Source organism: Embiotoca jacksoni, unplaced genomic scaffold, assembly GCF_022577435.1.
Source record: "Embiotoca jacksoni isolate LCO1_2020_lvr unplaced genomic scaffold, fEmbJac1.0.p SCAF_53, whole genome shotgun sequence".
Taxonomy (NCBI): domain Eukaryota; kingdom Metazoa; phylum Chordata; class Actinopteri; family Embiotocidae; genus Embiotoca; species Embiotoca jacksoni.
The window spans coordinates 1,029,023-1,046,529 of NW_027185407.1; the positions used below are offsets into that span (position 1 = coordinate 1,029,023).

A 17,507-nucleotide genomic window follows, 5' to 3' on the forward strand; every position below is an offset into this window, starting at 1 on the left:
TCATAGGAGTGGTAAACAATAATAGGTTGGAGCCAGCGGGGACGAAGGCCGCCACGCTTAAACTCTCTGATTTCACTGTGCAAACTGGGAAGTGTCTGCGTTTCTCTGCGGCTCGCTCTGTGATTAGAAAGGTAATTGAGATGATCAAGCTCCTTCTGTACACGATGTCTTGGCACCGGCTTCCCGGCAGTGATTTATAACAGAGAAAAAAGTGTGATGCACATTAGGAGCTAATACAGGCGGTACAGTAAGATCCATGTTTCCCTCCAGAGACAGTTTTTTCTTTTACTTTCTTCTATTGAAGATCGAATAAAAACTGAAAATGTGTTCAGACTGTTACAAAACAATGAGATATTTAAAGTTAGATCGGCATATACACATATATACAGACATAACATCAGACGACAGGATGTTTGAATTTGAAATTAAAAATGTTTAATGCTCCGGAAATTAGTGAAATGAAAGTGTTTTAATATTCTGTGCCGACGCACTTCACAGTATCAGTAAACTGAGTGTCTGTTGTGAATGTGCTTCATACACATTTTCTTTTGCACATCTGTCAGTGAGATTAACCCTTTAAATACATCTGAAAGAAATATGAACGACTACATAGCACATATTCACAAATACATACAGATGTACACGCGTACACCAACGCACATGTAGATGCAAATATACACGTATGTCGATGGCCATGTTGCAGCGATGAGTGTCGTTGCTGTTCATTGTGTTACCGTGCAGCACAAAGCACCACAAATGGAGTTGAGAGAAACGAATCGGAAACGATCAACAACAATTATCAGCCGAAGGAAATCGTGTGAGATGACGGTCATTTATTCAGAAATACAGCTCTTAAATCTTCACGTGGGGACGGCTCACCTGACAGACAGCGAGCAGCCTTTGTTCCTCTGCATTAAAGCTTCCTGAACGCACCTTCACACACTCGTCTCAAAGACTATTTTTTTACGATGAGACATTTTATGTGCTGCTACATTTTGGCAAAATGAAGATTTCACTTCTGTAATGCAGCGATGTCCGTGTAAAATATCCAGTCAAAGATCCTCTCAGTGAGCTGCAGTTCAGGCATATTAACACGTCATTTTTACATTTGTGGAGGACATTTCCAATCTCACGTACGAACTCCCAGCGACAGTCAAACATTAAATGAATCACATCACGAGTTACATGTTACAAAGCATCCAAATCGAAGTACAATCATTTTACTAAAACAATATATCTTACAAATACATCAGCTAAAATGGACACTTTATCAGCAGAGCATCATGGGCATGAAACCACAATTTTCTCTAAGTTTATTACATTATCATTATTATTACTCCAGAAATATGCTTCAGTACTGACTCGCTGCTCCTCACTTCACACTGTACTGAAAATAAATATCATTTTTAGATGAAATCACATCACTTATTTTTATTCTAAGTGTCATCTGACAGAAATGTCTTTTGTGTTTGTTATTGCTGGATTAATGTAAAAAAAAAAGCTTTTTTTTTTTTTCTTGAAATGATATTACACTCTTACTTAGAGATTGCATTACATCATATAAATCAGACACCTCTCAGCAAAAATCATGTTCAATGAAATCACAATAAATATTCAGATATTTAAAAAAAAAATAAGAATCTATTTCTTTATATGATGGTGTATTAGTGCCACATCGAAGAAAAAAGAATAAGACGAGGGATTTTTTTTTAATAATTGGTTTTAGAGAAACAAAAATGTATATATCCTCTTCGTATTGCAGTTGTTACCACGGATACCTTCACATCTGTCCATTTCCAGCTATTTCACTGTCCGTACGCAGCCACTTCATCCAAGTTGTGCATTTTTTGTCACAATCTCTTCAAAGTCCTGACACTTATTAACAAACTGTGTTTGTGCACTGAAAGAGACAAAACCTCCTCGTATTCTGGAATTATAATTTCTCTTAATTTCAATTTTAAAGTTTTTTTTTCAAAAATCCTCGAAAACAAATGTTTTTAAAGTTGCTCTAATACTCCGTTGTAGTTTTACAAAGACTCTGTTATCTCTCTTATAACAGTGAAGTCTACTCGATCAACGGTTTATGAAACACTGTTATCCTCACAGAATTTTATTCTTAAACATGAGTTTGAGTTAAAGTTACAATCGCAGAGATTTCCGTTTTGTCCTCTGTGGCGCCCCCTGTGGTGGCAAGCAATAACTGCAGCCTTGTTTTTGGACTTCACTTCTCGATGTCAATGTGTGACGTCAGCCGGTCGGCATTTGGCTCAGGAGTGAGTTGAAGAGTCGTGTCTCCCCGGCAGAACAAACACTGTGATGCGTCACTTGTGATTTTTATCATAAATATCTCCACCGACACTCAGCTGGTTCAGTTTGTTGTGCTGCAAATCATCAGTGGGCCACGAACTCATCACCAGTGAGCTCAATCAACAACAGACATTTATTTCATGAAAAACCTTTGAGATCATGACTTAAAATTTAGAGTTACTGAATATTCCTGCTTTTCTAAAGACCTTTTTTTTTTTTTTACTGATTTATTTATTTCAGTTTCCAGAGAAAAACATCATTTGAATTATTTTGAGGCTTCAAGTGAAGTATTTTCCAACCGTTCAAACACAAAGGGATCCGAGACTTAGCCAGCTTTAACGATGAGTTTGTATTCTTTCCATGATGTTTGGAGAGTAAGCTTGGAATTAGTTGCATGTTGGCAAATCTTCTAATGAATAGCTTAGTGGTTGTTTCCCTTGCAGATTATTCAGTTGAGTGGACTGAAGAGAAATCAATTACCACAACTTAACTTTCATTATTTATTCCACAGCTAAGGAAAAAAAACATGACATGACAGTGTGTCTCTCTTAAATTCAGGGTCAGATTCAATTCCCAGAAATGCTATTTTACCAGGATAAAGCCCTCCGAGGAAGACGAGCAGGGTGGGGGGAAGAGGGAGGAAGGTGCGGTGGGGGGGGAGGGGGGGGGGGAAGAATCCCTCCAGAAATGAAAAGACAAGAGAAAATCTGTTTTTACAGACCACCGCTGCTTTCTCAGCTCTTTTGATTAGCATTAATGTTGCACTGCGGAAGTCTGCTGGCACAAAACTGTTATAGCTGCTCTCACACACACACACACACACACACACACACACACACACACACACACACACACACACACACACACACACACACACACACACACACACACACACATGTACTGTGAGAGAGAGAAAGCTATATCTCTCCCTGCCTGTGTAATTCTAAAGGGAAGATTTTTTTCTTTTAAATTAAATGCATGCTGATTGTTATTGCGACTCCCCCCCGCGTGTGGAATAGTCGGCGGCGAGGTAAATGTCACTAAGTAAGTGCCGCACTATTTTCCTTGGTGGTTGTTAGCGGGGTTTGAATGCAAAATAAAAGCACAGAGAGGTTTGGTGGGAGGAAGGAGGAGGAGTGTTTCCTGAATGCGCGGGGCTTATCAGGAAACAGCAGGGGGACCGGACATATGTCGCTCCTCTCATTACAGGCCGAGACGCAGATAACGGGGCACTTAGTGGTGCGTTTGAAATGGCGTCGAGCGGCTGCCGTGGCGACCGAGGAAACAACAAAAAAAAAAGGAGAAGAAGAAGAGAGAAGCAGGGAGTACAGGTTGGGATGAGGATCGCCACGGGAACCGCTGCTAACACACTCCAGTCTGTCATTCAGACGGCCTTCACACACACACACACACACACACACACACACACACACACACACACACACGTCTTATTTAAAACACACACAGACAGACACACACACACATCTTATTTAACACACACACACACACACACACACACACACACATACACACACACCTTATTTAAAACACACACACACACACACACACACACACACACACACACACACACACACACACACATCTTATTTAAAACACACACACAGCCTTTCCATTGTACTTTTACACGATTTGGCTTTAGAGCCGTTTGGGAAACAGCATGCGCAGCTGAGAAAAGGATAAAAGCTCGTCTATGTGTAAAAGAGTCTATTTTACATCCTCTGCGTCTAATTGAATTGGGAGCAGTTGCAGTTAAACTGAATGGCACGTGTGATGCACTATTGGTAGTGCCCTATTAGGGAGAATTGAATTTGCATGCTTGGGTGGCCGCACACGTAATACGAGTGCTTTTGTAAGTGGGATAATATTACAGGCCGGGACTCGCCGAGGGGAGAAGCTCCGTCACCGAAATGACCACGTTTTAAAAAACAGTCCGTCTCATCTTGACGTCTGTCAGCTGAGAGATGATCCACTAACAACGGGGGGTTTTACTTTTTCATGTCGTGGAGGTAAAGCGCCACATCTTTGCTCCATTTTTTCTTTTTTTTCTGCTTCTGTCTCGACAGTGAAAGAGTCCTCAGTGTTGTTGCTCTGAATGTCGCGGTTGCAAAAGATGTGTGCAACCGCAGAGGAGCGGAGCGTCACGCCGTGACCTCTGACCCAATTAAAGTCACAATGCAGCTTTGCACGCTGCTTGTTCAGAATAAGAGGAGTATCAGAGTGAATGCATGGACACCGAATGAGAAGCATCTGAGGAGGGAAATATCTTCTGTGGAGTTTTGTGTTGTGCAGTAAGATGTGTTAACATGAGGAGCATTTGAGAGATTCATTTTCCCGAACTGACACCGAACGTGTTCTTCAAGCAGCCTTTTATCTTTCTTCAGATGCTTCGGAGCTGAGACAGAGCTGGAGTCTCTTCTGTGAACAAAATGTCTGCTGATCACTTTGTGGAGCTAACGAGCACTAAAAGATGCCACAAAAATATTCTGTCTTCAGATAAATCCACAACTCCTGCTGAAAAGAGAAAAGACAACAAATTACCCCAAAAGTACAAAGTCCTAATGCAGGTTTTAAATTCATAATTTCCAAGCATCTAATTCCACTTTGATACCTAATGAAATGTGGTATTTTCACATGTAAAATGGGTGTTACATGTTATTTATGTCTGAATTCACACTTTTTCTGATACTTAATGTGCTTCATTTGACCAAAAGCGCAGGAATCGGCCGTAAACTACAAACCGTAGTTTGTAGTTTTCTTTACATACCGAGGTTTTATTTCTACAGTTTAACTTCCCACCAAATTGTCCCAGTAAAGTTCTGCAAACACAAACTCAGTGTCTCCAGTTGAAGCTCCAGCCGGGTGTCACATATATCTGCATCATGTCTGGATATGAATAACCAGAAAAACCTTGTTTTTCACATTATAATTTATGTATTTAGAGAAGAGTAGGCGTGAAGCTTCAACCTGCATCTCTTTGGTCAACGATACAATCTCTTTTTAACATTCATTATTTTGTAGCAGTGTAAGAACTGGGATTGAGTTGTATTGTAATTTATTTAAACTTTAAAAAAGAAAGAAATGTTTGTGCCAATGAATAAGAGCCCAGCGACTCGCAGCATCCCTCAGCAGCCTCCCTCTGACCGCTGGGGAACATCTCATCCAACAAACCAAGGCCTGGTTTTAAAATGCATCACCAGGATTCACAAATAGCTGTTTTTACTAATTAAAGACCTTTTATTTTAATGATGATTTTTTTAAAACATATTTCCAATCAGACATCTGACATAATTAGAAATGTCACCATCACCCTCGCTGTCTTTTTTCTTTTCTTGTCTTAATCCAACAAGCGAAAAAGACCAAAGCAGCCGAGCTGATGTCATCACACGGTGAAATCTGCAGAACTGAATCTGAAATTCAGCTGAGAGTTAAATGAACAAAAAAACAGCCAAACATACAGATCAGCCTGCTGAAGCACTGAGGCATTATGACATGCTGTTCTCTCTCTCACACACACACACACACACACACACACACACACACACACTCACACACACACACACTCACACACACACACACACACACACCCTTCCAACCCGAGCACTCGCCACTCAGCCTTGAATGTGTACATTATTTTTGACATCAACCATTTAAGGGGACAGTGTATTTTACTCAAAGTGGCATTAATTAAGTCACTAAACGCACGCTATCATGTATTTCAAACCGTCCGCGGATGAACAAAGGCGGTGACAGTGGGAAATACTGTGAAAGTCAATTAGAATTTTATGTACGTTTTTAGATCTCTCGTTTTTTTAAATGATAAATGAAGTTACTAATTTTGTCTGTGCTCTTTCTAGACACTGCAGCTTTAATTGCTAATTGTTAACAGCGAATGAATACATTTGCATATTAATTAGCTCCAAATTTACATTTTTAATTTGCTGCCTTCAAAGGGTGTGAGATAAAAGGTCGTGTTATTTTAAATAATTTATCCTTTATTGCGGAAAAGATGCTGAAAGGAAAATGAGGGGGTGATTTTTAACCCCAAAGAGCTCAGCAATACACATTAAAACATATCTATATATATTTATGCATATATATATATATATATATATTTATTTATATATATATATATATATATTTGTGACTTCATTAAGACAGAAGAAAAATGGGGCACTCAGAGTGTTTTTAATACAAAGCCACCCGGAGAAGCAGAGCAGCTCTGGACGGTTGAGTGAAGAGCCGTGAATGCACCAGAGATGACTTCTGTGGAAGTCAAGTTTGGAAACCAGATCCCCTCCTCTTCTCTCCGTCTTTTTCTGCTGCCTGTGTGTGAATGTGTGAGAGGGAGTGTGAGGGAGGGAACGCTTTTCTTTTTATCACTCCATTTTGTCCTCTCTCCCTCCTGACACATCAATTGATTTGGCAGCCGGCGCCTTCGGTTTCCGTCTTTCACGACGAGGCAGCAGCGAGCGGAGAGGGAACGAACAAGTTCAGAAATTCATTAAGATGAAAAACAGCCGCCACTGTATTCCTTGTGAGGAGGAGGAAGTGCAGCACGTGTGTCTCTGTCTCTACGTGTGTGTGTGTGTGTGTGTGTGTGTGTGTGTGTGTGTGTGTGTGTGTGTGTGTGTGTGTGTGTGTGTGTGTGTGTGTGTGTGGCCAGTCAGTTGCTTGCACATTCTTACTGAACATCGTTCATTGTTTTGGTTCCACAAACAAACCAGTTTCTCAAGCAGTCACCAGCCGGACGCCAGAACTCACTGACTGTTGTTGTGAGAGACTGAAACCATTCAGAGGGGATATTAAAGTCAGTGAAAAAGATAAACGGAGCAAGTCGGACATCCAGAACCGCCTCTGTATTGTCCTCTGAAATGAACCTAAAAAAATACTAATAAAAAGGTTTATTTTGGGTGAGTAACACAAGTTCATAACAACAAGATTCCTCCAAAATAGACTCATAATCCTGCAGTCAAACCTGGTGTTAATGAAGCCCAATAAAAACAGCTCTTCCTGTTATTATTGCCTGGAGGAAACAGAGAAGGAGGATTTCTGACTCTCACACCCTCCCGCATGGAAATATGAGAATTTCTACATGTTGCAGGGTGTGATGACATGTTTATGATGAATCAAAGAGTGAGCTGGAGTCAGTTAACTGGAAGGAGGTGTTACCTCTGGGCTGATCCACGTGTGTTTAACAGCTATGAATCAGGATAACTTGCTGGAGAAAAGACGAGCGTCTGCATCTGTTATGAAGAAGCACGAATTATAAAAGCAGAGACTTATTTTACTCTCATATTGTAAATATTCCTCAATTGATTTTGCATTTGTTGCCCCGAGGCAAACTTGTGCTGAAGACAGAGGAATAGTGAGGATGGACGTGAGGAGGAAAGAATCCACCAATCAGGTCAGAGACGTAGTTACAGTACGTACGTCTGAAATAAACACAGATTAACACCTTCTTATAGAATTAGATATTTATTACACAGAGAATGAGGCACATCTGCCATGTAAGTCATATTTATATATATGCATATATATATATATAATTATGTTAGTGTAGAGAGGAAGGAAAAAATAGGAGACGATAACACAAATGTATTTTGTCTGCTTCATATAAAAAGCAGAATGTAGAAAACGTCTATTCATGAGGTTTCACCCACACAGAGAAATCACTGAAGATTTTTTTTTTAAAATCTGTTTAAAAAAATACAGATTAATAACACAATAATGTGGTATGTATATTCTAATAAATATTTTCTGTTATCAGATTTTCCGTCGTGTCTTTTTTTTACCTTCGTGACACATTGTTGCCTCGAGGCGACAAAAACATGTCTGAGTAACGGGGGTGGGGGGGGGGGGGGGGGGCTTTTTTAATTTATTTATTTGTGTATTATCAAAAAAAATAAAAGTCTTTATAAAAATAAAAGGAAAAGATAATGATGCATTAGATGGACTTAATACAAGTAGATTATAAAAATGTCAACCAGCCCCACAAATCCTGTTTGTTTGGTGTATTTTCAGAATCGTATTAAGTAAAATATTCTGTAATGAAACCGAAGTGAAGTGAGATTTTCTCGTCTCCTTCCTCACAGAGACTGAACGCCTTCTTTATTTGCACACCATATGTTAAAGCACATATAAATACGTACACATATGCTCTCAGTGTGTGAGAATGTGTGTTTGTGCACGTGAACACGTTTGTGCTGAAGTGTGCGCGCCTGAGTTAAGATAATTCTGGGGGTAAATTCAACCACCTTCTACCAATTACACACCAGCCTCTTGTATACATAAACAGTGCAATTTATGTCCCATTGATCTGTCTAATTCCTTCAACAGGAGCACATTATGGCCGCCGTCCTTTTGTCTGCTGCCTTGCTCTCCTTGCTCACGAGAGCCGAGCGAGGAAAGCCTTCCAAGTGCTTTTGTACTCGCCGTGTCCCTTTGAACAATGAATCATATTTAGCAAAGAGAAAGGAAACAAGGCGCCGCGTGCAAAATAAGAAGGCAGCAATTGAGTGTGAGGCAGCCAGGATGAGTGGATGTAGGTGGGGCGGTCTGAGAGGCAGGCTGTGACTGACAGGTGGATTCAGACGGGGGTGATGGAGGCTGTGCAGGGCCGGAGCTAAACGGGGCACCCCAAATCCTGTTTATTTTTATTGATCAAAACAGAAACCAGTCACCTTCCTTTTAAATGAACAGAACAGGTTTCTAATTTTTTAATTTGCTCACTTTTGGGGCCCCCTGGTGGACATGACGCCCTAAAATGATATTTTATGCAGCTCACTGTCTCTAAATTTGACAGTTTTTGGTGTTAAACTAAAAAAAAAAAAAAAAAAAAAAAAAAAAAAAATCCAAATATCCCTAAAAAAAAAAAAGAAGTGTTTTATGGGTTGTGAAAGCCTCTGAAGGGAACATTTAAATAATCAGACTGATGAAATTCTCTCAAGGTTTGCAGCTTTTGACCTCTAGTGACCCGAATCAATGATGAGGAATATCTCCCATAAATCACTGCTTTTAAATACCAACAGAACCAACTTTGGGTCACTAAAGAAAGAGGAACATCCCTCATCCCTCTAATATAAGTAATACAAGCATGTTAAAATTAATAAAAAGCCAAAATCCGCTCTATATATAATGACCTCATGTCACAGAGTATCATCAATATATAAAGTAAGGTTTAAAGAATCACTGTTTACTTTCCTTGTTTTACTTGTCAGTCAAAAAAAAAAAAAAAAAAAAAAAAAAAAAAAATCTGTTTTCCACCCTGTGCACAAATCTGCCACCTCCGGTGATTGATGCAGTCAAATTAGATGTATGTGGAACACTGGCTCTGGCAAATGAACACATCAACTGATGACCAGCTGTTTCTAATTATTATACACTGGTTAATTAGGATGCCGTGTCACCGGCGACGGCGGCGGTAAACTGTGTGAAATTCATAATTCATACTCTGGCGTCCAATAAGCCTCCCAGTGATGGCGTGGCGTGGATGGAGAGGCCGTGCGGAGAGAGACCGGGGAGGGTGGAGGAGGATGGTGCCAGATATCTCTGTCTGTGTGTGTGTGTGTGTGTGTGTGTGTGTGTGTGTGTGTGTGTTCGCGCCTCTCCCTCACACCTCCTGCTTGTGCCCCTCTCTCTGTCTCCCTCTCAGCAGGGTGTGTGTGTAGGTGGCAGCGTGGAATGTCTGGATCTCAAAGGTAAGCTGAACGCCTCACTCCATCATCATTAAATATGATTGAGGACTTTATGTGACATTCATGATACGAACAGTGATTTTGTAATGTTTTACATATTCAGTTAAAGTGTAATTATAGAAAAAAAAATATGTAAAAACATCACAAATACACAGAAACAAACCCATTCTTCTATTTCTTCCTAAAGTCTGGCTCCGGTCCAGGTGGGATGATTTATCAAAATGATCTGTTAAACAAAATATGTTTGCTTATATTCTTTACTTGCTACAGTTTATTATTATTTCCATGTGTTTATTCAAAGCCCAAGGCAGAATTTCTTTTGGAAATCAGCCAGAAAAAGCCTGAGAGGAGCGAGCTGCCTCACAAAAGGACACCATCCGAGGGATCGCTCCACTCCAGCGTCTGTATATGAAACAGCACCAAATAAGGCAGATCAATAGATCACTGGTCATTAACAATTTGATTTCCAAACCCCAAATCTAATCTTGACCCATTCCTATCTGTAAACCTTTTATTCCTGCCTCATATTGAGCCACCGCCTGCAGCTCTTATATCAAACCAAATCTGAAATAAACTGCAATTTGAGCCCAAAAGTCAATCCTGAACCGCATAAATAAATTTGTACCTTTTACTTTCAACTAAACCGAATCTCAGATGTTGACCTCAAAGACAGACTGCAAACTAAACTGAACAGATTTTACCTTCAACTAAATGGAGTTCCAGTTGTTGTGTTGAATTTGACTGATCATAATCCTAATCTTCCAATCTTTAACTAATATCAAATATAGCATTTATATGCCAAAAAAGATGGTTAAAATATTAAACTAAACTAAATTTGAATGGAAAGCCAACATTGAACCTAAATCTTAAATGACATTTCAGTTTAAACATAAACTAACAATAATCCTGGTTTATGGCTTCACCTAAACCCTGGTTCAAATCATAAACCCAAATCTTAAACTAAATTTGATTAAAGCACTTTAATACAAATCTTTAACTCTACACATAAATCCTAATCCTAAACTGCATTTAATGGCAGCTAAATTTATTTAATCCAAATTCAAATCAAAAACCAAACCTTACATTTACATTACATTTGATTTATTCATTATTTATAAATGAACCTAAACTGTATTCACATCCCAGCTGAAAACTATATTCCTGAACTAAGTTTGGTTAAAATTCTTACATTAAACACACAAGTAGTCCCATTAGAACAAATCCTGAACCGAAGTCCAGTTTGTAGGCGTGTCATTAAACTAAACCTGATTTCAGTTCAAATCCTGAATCCCATCTCTGGTGTGAAGTCGTGTTGTTATTAAAGTAAAACTGGACCGATTGTCTTCCCTGAACCTCCTCCGGTCCTCACTAGTATAGAAGCAGACACATGTGCAAACAGCAGCAGTGTAAAGTTGTGCGTGTGATGCCATAATGGGCGTCACTGTCGTCACGCACTGATGACATCTGACTGCGGGTGTCCCTGCCTTATTATCTTCCCGACGCAGGGCGGATTAGAAAAAATGGGATTTCAGATGGCTCTTCCTTCCACCCCACACGCCCTCTGCCATCGCTCAGTTAAGTGATTATTGTTAAAACAGAGGGGAAAAAAAATCTTTTTGGAAATAATTATGATCATAATTATCATTTCCCCTGCTTGGCCGGGGAGATAAGAATTACCTAGGAGAGGGGGCTGGTGGGGGGGCGGCGGGTGGGGTGGGGGGGTGGGGGGGTAGAGAGTCTTAAAAGTCACATGGATTCGTCTGATCAGTCACACTTTGATTGGAGTGTGACTTCTGATCAGCGCTCGGCAGCAACAGTAATCAGATTACAGTGTTCACTGATTCTGGAGCTGCATCAAGAAATATCTTCACTCACTTTAATAAAGAAGACGGGTGAGAAGGAGGATCGCACAGTAATCAGATTACAAAATGGGAACAGTACTTCCTGATAGTTACTCCTAAAAACACATTAATCAATCAGAAACAATAAGATTAAAGGTCGGATTACAAAAATATAATAAAACTGTGAGAAAACTTGAAGCTTTAAAACAAGACCAGTTGAGTTTCATGTCTTTGGTCCTGGTGGAAACGGTCAGTGTGATGTTCAGGGTTTCACTTCTTATTCTCACAGGAGTGAGTCGAACAGAAGATAGAAGTGTTTCCATGTTGTGCCATCAACACAGTTTACAACCAGGAGAGTAATGATGCAACAAACGTTCAAAGTTTGGTACATAGAGTGGGTCGTGGTTTTGTAGGTTTTAGGTCTTTTATTTTGAAAAGTATAAATAGCAATTTGTGATGCATTGCTCATATTTTTCATTAACACGTCGCATTTGACTGCTCGGAAGAAAAACCCAAGCCTCAAGTTTTACACGGGGAAGATCCCGGATAAAAAAGACAAAACATCTAAATTGTAGAGACAGCATGGTTTCGTATCTACGATTGTTTGAGTTTAAAGAAACAAATGAAGCTTTATTTCCACACGGCGTCGGTCAGATCCTCCTCTCAGGCCGTTTCTGCTGCAGCAGCTTCAGTTCTTCTGTTTCTGAGCTGCAGAGTTCAAATGAGGCTGCGAAGCCTGAATGACACGTTGCTGCTCCTCAGTCGTCCACCTGGAAAACACAAACTGTGGAGAAGGTTGCAGCTCTGTTACTTTCTGTTACTCATTTTAAATGTAAAGAACAAATTAAAAAAAAGGTTCACCTGTGTGGAGGTCTTACAGAGAGAAGAGGATTGGAGGTGTATGATGCTGCATGTTAATAATCCCCCGAGAGAGTCGACGTCTAACAGGGACAGAGAAGCAATAAAGTAAATCTAAAAAGATACCTGATTCAGCTCAATATTTATATATAATATATATAATGCATTGTCAGCTACTGTATCGGTATGCAGAAAAATATATGATAGATATGTTGAATAGTGTTTGTAGTAAATAAAGTATGAAAGGCAAAAGTGCAGATCATGCAGAAGAACATCTGTAAGTATTATGTGAATAATTTTATAGCTGATTAAAGTGAAGCTTATTAACTGTAATCAATAATATCAAATGTACATTGTTTCTGTCATGTCGTGGAGTAAAAGTATAAATCAACTGGAAATGAGTCCAATATAAGTAAATGTAATCAGTTCTTTCATAGAACAGAATAATTCATACATCATTATGTATATCTGTTATTCTGTTCATTCCACAGTCAGATAAAGTAATCTGACTACTTTTGGTAGTTTTAGAAGTTGAGCTGCTGTATTCAGGTACGTGTATTGATTACGATGGTCTGCAGGCAGGCAGGAATCAATGGACACTCCAGCAGTCACATCGTGGAAGTCCAATCATGAGAAACTGGAGCTGTCATCATTATTTCCCTTTCTGTGTTTCTGATTAAGTCTCAGAACTTTATTATAAGAAAACACACAGACGCAGATAAACGTCGTCTTAAAGGAAGTTGTTTTGTCGTGATTTTTGCTGAAATGTTCATTTCAGAAAAAAAAAGGATAAAGCACATTTAGAGTGGTGCAATTTTGTCTGTTAGCAAACAGCCTCCCAATTATCTTCCGTTTGATTGCTTGCCTCCATCAAGGTGAGCGATTAGACCACCGCTCCTGTGAAGCTCTGGAAGTCGTCCTGAAATCGCTGCACTTTGATTTCATCAATCTGCAGGCAGCCCAACTGGAGGAAAATGTGAGTTTTATGAGCAAAACTTATTTTCCTCATCTTCGTCTTCCAGTTCCAATACAGTTTCATATTCAGGCCTTTCGCTGTATCAGATTAGAGACGATTTTTTTTTTCCCTCCAAAGAAACTTCATAACATTCCTGTCAAATTTGGGGCCCTGCTTTCTTCATTTTTTCCCTTCTCTATTTTTTCTGTTCCAGGGAGCATCGTCCTTGCTGGATATGATTTTGTACTATGAATCTACAACACATCTTGACATTTCTGACAACAGCAGTATGGGAACTTCGGGTTGGAGGGCCCTCGCTCATTTGATAAAGCAGGTTGGCTGACGCGGTGGAATAGTAATCTTTTCATGTAGGCTTTCTCTGAGGGATAATGTACATCCTGGGAAGTGAGTTTGTGGCACATTACACAGATTGAAGATGCAGGGCAGAGCAAAGAGGGTGAGAAGTTCTCCCTCTGGAGACACCAGCGCAAACAGATCAACACCACACACACACACACACACACACACACACACACACACACACACACGGATGCATCACAGATAGCATTAGCAGGCATTACTGATTAGCTGTGAGGTGAATTCAGCTGGAGTCCACGTGTACGGGACGACCGACTGACTTTCAGAGACACAATGTGGGAACTTTGAGCAAAACTTTGAGTTCAGAATATTTTGTCAAAAATATGACAACCAAGTTTTCAAGTTTCCACGAGGTCCGGCTCCGTGTTCCTCTGTGGAGCCTCGGTTTGAAGAGCGGTTCGTTTTGAACTCTGCTGTCAGGACAATTTGCTATTAGTCAACAAATGTATTCATGTTAATTGCTCATGTGGGAGTGTTTACAGTATTTCAGTCCCTGCAGGAGGTTTCTTTTGTTGTGAAAATTCCTCATTTTGTGACAGATTTTCTCAAAAATTGCGATGTAATTTTCAGAGTATTCAAAACTGCAGAAATTAGAAAAACATTCAAGTCGAGGAAAATTTTCTTTAAATGTTTTTTGGTACTACCTGATAGAGAGTGATATGAAATCACTGCCTGGGATGATAATCCTGCTGCACATCGCAGATGTGTTTTACTCGTGAAGTGTTTTTCTTCCTGTGTTGAACTAAGAGAAGCATCACGAGGCTCAAAGAGATAAAACAAGAGTCCAAAAGTCTGTGACTGTAATATAGAAAATAAAGTTCACATCTGCTGTCAAAAACAAGCTTTAGATGCTGTTTAATTAATATTAACTCAACACAGGCTGTATGCACAAAAACAAGTCTGAAACTAATTTAACATACAAATATTCCTCAATTTCCCACAAACCTCGTCACTTCCGGTTTTCTCTGGTGCAGTTTGTTGAGCTGATGAGAGGAGAAGGAGCGAAGCCGTGCTGATTGGAAACGAGGACATATTTTTGTTACTAAAGTGAGATTTGTTTAAAACTTTCAGCAGAGTTTCATTTCACGACATTTTACGCAGAATAATTGCTGGAATTTTGTAACATTTTTACCTCCCGCAAATATTTATTTGCTTGAATTTGCGTTAATTATGGCGATTGCAAAATTGTGATTTCCTGGAGGGATTGGTAGCAGATAGTTTAATGATCATATTCATCTGAACACACCATCATAAAACACTTTGTTCTGTCATGGTGTGTATGTTTAAAGTGTGTATTAGGAAAATAGACGCATAAAACATAATCACACACCACTTCAGCAGGTAAAACACATCCTGCAAATTAAGATCAGGAACACTGAGATGTGTGATGTGTTGAACTCAATGCTGAGGACTTGCAGGGATTTACTTTTCCTGCTGATCATTATCATTTCAAATTTGTAATTTGGTTTTGGTCTCTAACAAACTTCTCTCCAACTTCACCAAAATCACACAACCGCTTCTCAGGTCAGCAAAAACAATCAGAGTTCCTTAAAAGTCTGAGAAAACAACACAACTGAAATCTGGATGAATGTTTTCCTCCATCGGTGCTCAACACAACCTCCTCTCTCTAACACCCTCCCAAACCACATCAGTATCCTCTTGACCGCCCTGTCACTCCTCCTGATGTGAGGGAGGACAGACTGGTCCGTCCACTGTAAGACAGGAAGTCCTCACAACCAGCTGTCTTCTGCAGGTCTGAGTGTTTGACAGCAGACGGTGCAGCTTTTTCTTTCAATATTCATCCTCCTCTTCTTCTTTCTCTTCTTCCTCCTCTCTGCTGCAGATTAGACAGTCTGACTCGTCATTGTGTTTCTGCACAACGTGTGTGTGTGTGTGTGTGTGTGTGTGTGTTTCAGAGTGTGCGACTGTCCAGGCTGGACGTGTGTAACGTGCCCGTGGTTGACTATCCGGCCCAGTCTCTGTCTAAAGCTCTGCTGACCAGCCGGCTCACAGCGCTGCACCTTCACAACGCCCAGCTCAGCGGCATGCCGCTGTACACACTGGGTACGACACACACACACACACACACACACACACACACACACACACACACACACACACACACACACACACACACACACACAGTTTTATGAAGTCTGTGTCTCCTGCTCATTCATGATACATCAATCTTATTTTTATTACAGTTAAAATATCTGTGCAAATGTGGAGTGTGTAGATTTGTAAGTAAGCGTGTGTGTGTGTGTGTGTGTGTGTGTGTGTGTGTGTGTGTGTGTGTGTGTGTGTGTGTGTGTGTGTGTGTGTGTGTGTGTGAGTGGTTGTGTTTGTTGTGGGTGTGTTCTGCGGCCAGCAGGACCAGATTTTGGCCCGTGACCCTCTCTGCAGGTCTGGACCCGGATTAGAGGCCTAATCTCTTACCTGTCACTTTACACACCACCGCACACATCTATAAAGGCTGTGGCAGCCAGGACACACACACACACACACACACACACACACACACACACACACACACACACACACACACACACACACATAGTGTTACTCCTTAATCATAATACATATGTAAATACTGGATGATCTGTGGCTGCTCAGTCATTAAGAACACTGACGGTCGTGTTTACAGCACAAATTATTAAAATGATCATTTCGAATAAACCAACAACAAAACGCGATGACTCCGGCGGAGTCCGTCCTCTCCGACCTTCATCGATCGGCCGCCGCTGTATCCCTCGGTTGTTTCAGTGAGGGAGGAGGAAGAGGAGGAGGAGGAGGAGGAGGGGGGGGGGGGGACGCCGGCTGGGGGGGAGGTCACATGACCACAAATGAACAGAGTGTAGATGCAGGCACACACACACAGACTCTCATTTACTGGATGAGTATACACACATATAAATACACTCACCACGGGCAAACACAACTCTCAGAGGGGGGTTGAGTGCCAAGCATGGATGGACACACACACACACACACACACACACACACACACACACACACACACACACACACAGGAGTTTGAGCAGCTGTCTTTGTTAGGACATCGTATTGACTTCCATGTACTGTGGACAGTATCCGAGTAAATAAATCATCTTTTTGTTTCTGACTCTTCGTCGGGACAGTAAAACGCGAACAGTGTCCTCTCGTGTCCTCTCAGCTTGGAGCGGAGACGGACCCAAATGGACACAGTGTGCCGTCCTCTCTTCCCGACAGCAACTTGTTCCTCCGACACTTTCAGCCGTTTCCTGGATCTCTTTGATATTTTAGGCCATTCCCCCACCTCCTCCCAGCCTCAGCCCACCCCATCGTCTCTGCCTTTACCGAGCCCACCGGCAGCCACCCTCCCTCCCCCCCCTCCCGGCAGGGGGTCCCAGCTGAGGATCATTGCCTTCGATCGGAGGGGCTTGTGATTGTGGGGTTGGGCGCTTGCGGTGGAGT

The 17,507-nt window shown here is 40.8% G+C and overlaps 1 protein-coding gene across 1 annotated transcript in view; it reads left to right on the forward strand.

Moving 5' to 3' along the window:
• The window catches only part of LOC138212157 (protein phosphatase 1 regulatory subunit 37), a 28,281-nt gene that overhangs the window by 3,954 nt on the left and 6,820 nt on the right, over positions 1–17,507 (forward strand). The window contains exons 3-6 of the mRNA XM_069172441.1: positions 9,980–10,025; positions 13,597–13,697; positions 13,891–14,010; positions 15,971–16,118. Of these exons, the coding sequence (XP_069028542.1) occupies positions 9,980–10,025; positions 13,597–13,697; positions 13,891–14,010; positions 15,971–16,118 (415 nt within the window). The remainder of the gene's footprint in view (positions 1–9,979; positions 10,026–13,596; positions 13,698–13,890; positions 14,011–15,970; positions 16,119–17,507) is intronic.